Source organism: Chrysochloris asiatica, unplaced genomic scaffold (assembly GCF_000296735.1).
Source record: "Chrysochloris asiatica unplaced genomic scaffold, ChrAsi1.0 scaffold00175, whole genome shotgun sequence".
Classification (NCBI taxonomy): Eukaryota; Metazoa; Chordata; class Mammalia; order Afrosoricida; family Chrysochloridae; genus Chrysochloris; species Chrysochloris asiatica.
The window spans coordinates 5200574-5209013 of NW_006408693.1; the positions used below are offsets into that span (position 1 = coordinate 5200574).

General features: G+C 44.4%; 1 protein-coding gene across 1 annotated transcript in view; it reads left to right on the top strand.

Annotated features, from left to right (window-relative positions):
* Positions 1-2202: 2202 nt before the first annotated feature.
* LOC102823020 (protein lin-7 homolog A-like) overlaps positions 2203-8440 on the top strand; it is a 249488-nt gene continuing 243250 nt past the window's right edge. Inside the window, exon 1 of the mRNA XM_006871833.1 lies at positions 2203-2481. Coding sequence (XP_006871895.1) covers positions 2400-2481 — 82 coding nt within the window. The 5' untranslated portion in view covers positions 2203-2399. The remainder of the gene's footprint in view (positions 2482-8440) is intronic.

Sequence of the window (8440 nt, forward strand, 5' to 3'; positions counted from 1 at the left end):
TACAGGGTTTCTGAGGCTGTAAATCTTTACGGGAGCAGAAAGCCTCATCTTTCTCCTGTGGAACAGCTGGTAGTTTCAAACTGCTGACCTTGCGGTTCGCAGCCCGATTCGTAACCACTATGCTACCAGAGCTCCTTCCCATAGCGAACCTATATAGGGTTTTCGAGGAGGACTCTGATAATTACATAAGTAGTCAAGAAATTAATACGCTCATTTGTACCTTTAATTATTGAATGTGATTTAATACTTTCTTTTCCAAAATCTTGGTCCACATTCTGCTATCACTGTGTACGACTCAATGCATTTCTGCTGCTTGAATCCAAGGATTATAAATAATAGTAACCAGCCTCATAGTTGCTGTTTCCTTCTTTGTCCTCCCACAGCATTTCCTTTAGATGGTGCTTAGAGTACTTACTGGATGGGATTTTTTGATTTGCTCACATTTTGTCTCCCAGCCTGGACTGAGCACTGTTTTTTGTTAATCTTCCTATGCCCAGCACCTAGCACAATGCCTGCCAACAGCTCAAGCGGGATGTATATTTGTTGTGTGAATAAATTTGTAAACACTCTTTTCAAGGTGCATTGACGTGTATGATTTTATTAAGCTCACACAACTCAGTGTGCCTACAGAGAAGAATGGCTTCCCTCTTAATTAGGAATCTCAGTGAAATTGAAGGGTATTGTTGTTGCCACAGAATCAGTTCTGACTCATAGTGACCCTGCATAAGGTTTCTGAGGAGTGGCTGGTGGGTTTGAAACACCAAACTTGAGGTTAGTAACCCAGTGCTTATCCTATAGTGCCACACCGGGATATTGTTTCCCTTATTTTAAAGACACTGGGGGTCAATGAGAGATGATTTCTCTGACTTCTGGAGAACAAATAACTAAAATTCAAATTTCAAGATCAGGGTTCTTTTTACAGCATCAAAGAATCCTAGGCATATTGAAAGATTTTAGGTGTGTCCTTAGAGTCTGTTAGATATATGGCCAATCATCTTTGACTCTCAATAGTGGTGAAATCCTGCTTTCCTTTCAATTGTAGGCCATATGATGGAGAAGACCTTCAGAACATTTCCATATTGTAACCAGAAGAAAATGGCATAGATTACATGCAAAAGTTTTATTGCAAAATGATGTTTGGCTCGAAGAGTTTATTGCTAGCCAGAATAATTCTGCTATGCCACATTTCAAAGGATGGAGGCGTTTTTGTGGTTCGAATCCAGTAACAACCATCATGACTATTCTGCTTATGCAGTTTCTCGATGCTTCTTAATTTCTTGATCTTTCCTGGCAATAAGAGTCCCAACCATGGCAAGATCGTGAAACTAGGCTGTTGGGGAGGAAGGGTCACAAAACTAGTATTAGAGGTTCTAGGAATTGAATTCTAATCAGTTGACTCTAAAGTCAAACTTTTAATAATATTATCTCCACTAGATTACAGGCTACACAAAAGCAGGGCCTGTACTGAACCCCAAAGGCAGTGTACTTGTAAGGCCTGTAACACTTATATAGCTCAATTCTTTGCACACATGTTAATTAATAGATAAGAGACTACTCAGAGTATCTGCTGCTGCTGTGTGCCCTAGAGTTTGTGCCAACTCATAGTGACCCTGGATAGGGTTTCTGAGACTGTCTGTGTTTATAGGAGCAGAAAACCTAATCTTTCATGGAGCAGTTGGTGGATTTGAACTGCTGACCTTGTAGTTAGAGCCCAACTTGTAACCCACTAGTGATAGAAACTGTTCTACCTTTCAAAAATATTTTAAAACATTTTTTTGAAATCTGTTTTAAAAATCAATTTATTTTCTAGGTGATCAACTTTAAAACCTGCTGTTAGAATGCTGGCCTTAAGTCAGTTACCTTGTATGCTGTTATGAGTCAACATTCTAAAAAACTTTAACAGAAACCAACAGCAACCGTAATTAAGTCTCAACGTTTCTGATACTAGAAACACTTTCTAAAAAGAAGAGATTGTTGGATTAACAATTTCTCATTATCTGAAAAATCTCATCTCTTTGCCTGTCTCCACCAAACTCCTTTTCATCATAGCTATCCCCGCCCCCATCTTATTTGAGTAGAAAGTTGAAAGAAAGCACCATTCTACTTACACCCACCCAGCACTCCTGTGGGTGGAATAGCAAAGTTCTATGACAGAGCCTTTCTGCCCAGAGCCTGCAGATACAGTTACTCTCCTATACCTGTTCACCTTCGCACCGCGTCTGAAGGACTGCCCGACGCGGAACAGTGGCGTCTCCATCTAGTCACCAACCCCCCTCAATCCTTCTTCTCCTCCTCCACCACCACCTTCCTTCCCTCCCCCTCCTCCCCCTCCTTTCTGTCTTTCCTCTCCTCCCCCGCCCCCAATCTCCTCCTCTTTTTCTCACTACAAGCGGTTGCTGATGCTGAAGCCGAGCGTCACTTCGGCTCCCACGGCAGACATGGCGACATTGACAGTGGTCCAGCCGCTCACTCTGGACAGAGGTAAGGGAGCGGCTTGTCCGCCTGGCCACCACATCCCCTCTGCTTCCCCTCTGTCCCTGCCAACTCCCACCGGGACTGCTGAGTACGCTCGGGCAGGGGGAGCCGGCAAAAGAGCATGAACCCACAAGGCGTTCGCTCAGAGAGCAAGATACTTTCTTCTCTCCTCCACGTCCCCGCTGCCCCTGAACGCTGCGTTCGCCTGGTCGGTGGGCAGCCTTCTTTTCGCTCTGGCGCCCCTGGCGCCACTCCCAGCCCCTCACCCTCTCCCGGTCGCCTTCAGAGTCGTCGGCTTTGTTGGAGTGGATGTGCGGGGACAGCTAGGCGCCTGGGGCTTGGGGCTGTAAAGGGGCAGAGAGGAAGCTAGCCGCGCCGGGCGAGGGCGCCTGCAGCCAGAGACTAGAGAAGACCGGTTAAGGAGCGGTCTGGTCTGTCAGCCTGTGCGGCCGGGACCTCTGGAGGAAGGAAGTTTGTCCCGGAGCCGGAGGCGATGGTCGGTCCGGCTGCAGGTGCTCAGGCTGCTGCTCGAAGGCGGGCAGGGCGCACCCCGAGGATGGCCTGTGCTGGTGCGCGCGGAGCCTGAACTGCCACAGCGGGGAGCTGTCTTCTGCCTAAAGGGCAACGCAGAGCTAGGATAAACCGTACCCCAGCCGAGTGCGCCGCGTCGCGGCAGCCGAGCCCCGCTTTCCTTGGGTTTGCGCTCCCGGGCTAGCACTTCGAAAGGCGACAGGGGTCGTGTGTGCCCCCGCCTCTAGAAGCTCCCCGGAGATAGCATCTAGCAGTTTTTCCCTCCCCGACCAGTCTTGTTCTCTCAGCCCGGTGCCAACACAGTGGTGAGGCTGCAAAGGCGCCGTATTCAAGCGGAGGATGGGTTAAAATGCAACTTCTGACCTGCTACCTTGTGCGTCCTGCTCTCTCTGACTTGAATGGGGAAGTAGTATTTCCTTTCTCTCCAGGACCTCCCCAAGCCAAAGAATGGAGTCCTTCGCTCTTAAGGGAGCCCGTTTGGTGAACTGGCTCTGGTTTATATCTGTCCTTGAGTGTTGGGGTTTTCTTTCTGGCTTCCGACGTCCAATGATAAAGACGTTGAAGTCCCACAGCTCTGCAGCGAAGGGCACCGGCTAGTCTCCGTCCGCAGCGGCCAGCTTTAGGACTCTGGGCGGCCATTTGGAAATGATGTGCTCAGAGAAAAAAGATTTTGCCCTATGTGCCTCTAAAAATATTCTTTCCAGCGATTTAAACTGGACGGCAGGATCAGGCACAGACTATCCTGTTGCAGCACAGTGAAAAATCAGCGAAGTCGATTTGAGATTATTAATTAGAAGAAATTGTGGGTGACTTTAAAGCAACTGTTGGCGCCAGAACAGATATCATGTGGTGCCATGGCAACCTTACTTAGAGTAAGAGTTAGGATTTTTCTGTTGCTGTTTTATATTGGAAATTTTGATTTAGAAACTAGCAAATTAGTAACAGTCGCTAAAGAGCATCGGAAACCGTTGTATAATCCGTAATTTCATCTCCAGTAACTACATGGCTAAGACATTAAGCTGTTAGCCACAAGGTCGCCGGTTCACATCCATCAGCCGCTCTTGAGGCTGTCTACTCCCATAAAGATTTCGTCTCGAAAACCCTGTATATGGTCACTGTGCGCCTGAGTCCACAAGATGGCAGTGGGTTTGGTTTTTTGTTTTTAATTATCATCTGTAGGAATCCTGGTGGTGCCGTGGGTAAAGCGCTCAGCTACTAACCAACTGGTTTCAGAGAAAAGTGTGACCTTTTAGTGTAGGTATGCTTCTGAAACCATTAAAGAGAAGTGGGTTTCGTTTTAATTTCTTGTTTTGTTTTGGTTTGTCATCCTCTGAAAGACCCCAGTGACTTAGTGGTAAAAGCACTTGGCTGCTAACCAAAACGTCTGCAGTCTGCTGTTGGAACCCACCAACCAACTGCTCTGTTCAGTGAGGGAGAAAGATGTGCTAGCCTGCCTCCTTTAAGATTTACAACCTTGGAAACCCTATGGCAGTTCAATTCTGTCCTACAGAGTCTTTGTACGTTGGAATGGACTCCAGGGCAATGGATTTTGGATTATCACCTGCACTAAGCAGAATAAATTGGTTACCAGTAAGAACCAGACAGATGGCAAGCTAATATAAATTATGAATTTCCCAGTATTTCTGTTTTAATATGATGAGCTCTTATATTTTCCCATTACTAAATCATAAGCTTTAAACATCTCAAGTAAAATAAAACTATTCTAGAAACAAAATCTCCAAAACCATCTGATTGAGCAATTTCACATAATAGTATAGTGTTTTTCCCTTGCTGTCAAGTGGATCCCATGTGTGTAAAATAACGCTGCTCTATAGGATTTTGTGGTGTTGGAGGAGAATACTGAAAGTGCCATGGACTGCCAAAAGAACCAATAGATCTGTTTTGGAAGAGGTGCAGCCAGAGTGCTCCTTGGAGGCCAGGATGGCTAAGCTTCGTCTCTCATACTTTGGGCATATTGTCAGGAGGGAATAGTCGCTGGAGAAGGATGTCATGCTGGGTAAGGTGTAGGGTCAGAGAAAAAGAGGAAGACCCCCAACGAGATGGATTGGCCAGGTGGCATCATTGATGGTGTCAAGTGTGGCAGCGGTAGTGAGGTTGGCCCAGGATCAGACATTTTTTTCATTCTACTGTACATGGGGTCGCTATGAGTCGTTTCAGACTTGGTGGCACCTGACAACGACAACAATAGGGTTTTAGAGGCCTTTTCCGAAGCTCTTCTTCCAAGGTACCTCTGGGTAGGTTCCAACTGCCAAACTTCCACTAATAGTGAAGTACTTAACCATTTTTACTCAGGGAGTAGGCTGGAGTGGGGGAGGGGGAGGGGAAATAACTTAGTGTTTCTTACCTTAGTCTTTAGAAGCCTCATTCATTCACTTGTTGAGAGGAGTTGCTAATGAGATCAACCTACAATAAAGATTTGTTGTTCTTCATAGTCAGACTATAGGAGTGATGAGGTATAGGTGTGATTAGGTTCCTGCAGCAGCTCTGGAGCAAAACTGGGTGAGCTTCTGGATGAATCTGAACAAATTCACCAGTAGATCACACCAAGTATGTTGTTTATACAGGAGAGATACTTAGTATCATTGCCAAGCATAAAGTCAGTATATATGAGGGAACTTCAAACAGTTCATGGAATACTTTCATTATCGTTTCATTATCCAACTCTTCAAGGAGCTCTGGTAGCATAGTAGTTACGAATCGGGCTGCAAGCCCGCAAGGTCAGCAGTTCGAAACTACCAGCAGTTCCGTGGGAGAAAGATGAGGCCGTCTGCTCCCGTAAAGATTTACAGCCTCGGAAACCCTGTACAGGGTTGCTATGAGTTGGAACCAACTCCACGGCACATAACAACAACATCCAACTTTTTCAAGCTCCCTAATATAAATATTTTCTTTCTGTCTTATTAATGTGTGATTAATTAATTATTTCTCTCATTAAACTGATAAAAAGGGATTCTGCAAAATTGCCTTCTGAAAAAGTCTTATTAAAAAAAAAAAGTCTATTAAGACAAAAATCCAATAATACTTATCTAATCATAGCAAAGTCCTAGTGCGGCACTGTGGATTAATGTTCTGAGCTACAAAATTGGTTTGAACCACAAAGTCAAAAGTTCAAATTCACCAGCTGCTCCTTGGAAACCCTATATTGGGTCACTATGAGTTGGAACCGACTCAAGAGCACTTAATAACAACAGCAATCATAAAGAAAATGAGGAAGAACTCCAATGAGATGGATTGGTAAAGTGGTACCAGCAGTGGGCTCAAGAGTAGCTACGATTGTGAGGTTGGTGCAGGACTGGGCAGTGTTTCATTTTGTTGTGCATAAGTTCACTATGAGTCCAAAGTGACTCTGTGACACCTACCAACAACAACCACAACCACAGCCACAACCGTAGTGGGAATCCTGCTATGGCACTGTAGAATAAACACTGGACTGTTAACTACAGGTTGTTTGTTCAAACCCACCAGCCACTCCTCAGAAACCCTGTACAGAGTTATGAGTCAGAACAGACTCAATGGTACTTAACAACAATAATAGTTGAAGCTCGGTTACCCATTTTGAATGACTAAATTGATCACCTGGGGATGAGTTTCCCTCTGTGATACATAAGGGTTTTAGATCAGTACATTTCGACACTATACAATTTGATTAATTAAAATTAGGATCCAGTTTCTGTCACTGTTTGGTTTTCTTGAACACATCCTCTCCCAGACTGCTTTGGTGCTCTTTGATGTGCTCTGAAGTCACCCTCTGCTTTGGCCTCATCAAAGGCATGTTGCCTTTGCCTTCCCATTGTGTGAAGCACAATGAAAAAAGAGACCCTTTCAAATTTTAAAATCCACCTTTGTATTTTCAGTGCTTCTCATAGTATGTGATCAAAAACTAATGGAAAATAGTAAATGAACTAAGGACTGTCTGTAATTTAAACTATGTTAAAATGTGATTTTAGTAGTGAGTGAACTGAACCACAATTTATAAATTCACAAAATTCTGGCCCAGGAAGATTGGAATAGATAACATAGGTTCTTAACCTTTCTTTTTCAGTAACAGTAGCTGACTGTGGCAGTGATTGTTAAACAGGAAGGCAAGGAGAAGAAGGAAAGAAGATACCTGTAAAAGCCCATTATACACTGAATAACTCAAAAGATCTGTTGAAGTCCTAATGTATGTACCATGAGATTAGAGGAAATAGGGTCTTTCATTGAAGATGTTCTTGTTGTGAAGTGCTATCAAGTTAGTTTCAAGTCATATCAACCTGTATAAGGTTTCCAAGGAGCAACTGGTGGGTTTGAACTGCCAACCTTGTGGTTCTAAGTCAAGTACTGATCCTACGGCACCATACCAAGAGTCCGTTAAATTATACGGGGATAGGGTAGGTCCTAATTTCTATTCCTTCTTATTGGTGTTTTATAAGATGGGAGAAGCAACAGGGTTACAGGGAAAAGCACAAAGGGGGAAGACAGATGACTAGCGATAAAAGCAGCAGATGAGTCTATAAACAGCAAAGGATCACTAAGGATGGTTGTAAGTACCTTCAGCTCTTACTCATAGCGACTTTGTATAGAGTTTCCCAGGAGAAGTTGATGGGTTTGAATCACCCACCAACCATTTGGTTCATGGTCCAGTCCTGATCTTGCAGAGCCACACCAGGAGTCCAAGTATTGGTTGCTGTTGTTTGTTATTAAGTGCCGTGGAGCTGGTTCCAACCCATACTGACCCTGTGTAGGGTTTCAAAGGAGCAGCTGGTGAGGTTGAACCACTGACCTTATGGTTCAAACTAACTTTTCAGTCCACAGTGCCACAGGGATTTTAGTAGTGGGTACCAAAAATTTCCAGAAGGAATTCATACAGCATGACCTATGCTTAGTTGGACTTGAAGTCTCCAGAAAAAAGTTGGACAGTGAATAAGGAAGATCGTAGAAGAATAGATGCATTTGACTTATGGTGTTGGGGGAGAATATTAAAGGTATCATGGACTGCCAAAAGAACAGATCTGTGTTGGAGGAAGTACAGACAGAATGCTCCTTGGAAGCCAGGATGGCCAGACTTCATCTCTTATACTTCAGATATACTATCAGGAAGGACCAGTCCCTAGAGAAGGATATTGGGTTTGGTAAAGTGGAGGATCAGAGAAAAAGAGGAAGAACCCAAAAGAGATGGAATGCCACAGTGGCAGAAGCAGTGTGCTCATGCATAGCAATGCTTGTGAGGTTGGCATGGGACTGAGCAGTGTTTCGTTCTGTTGTACATAGGGTCACTGTGAGTTAGTACCAATTTGATGACCTAACAACACAACTGTCTCCAGAACTGTGAAACTATTGTTGTTGTTGTTGTCAGGTGCCATCGAGTCGGAACCGACTCATAGCGACCTCATGCACAGCAGAACGAAACAATGTTCGATCCTGGGCCAACCTC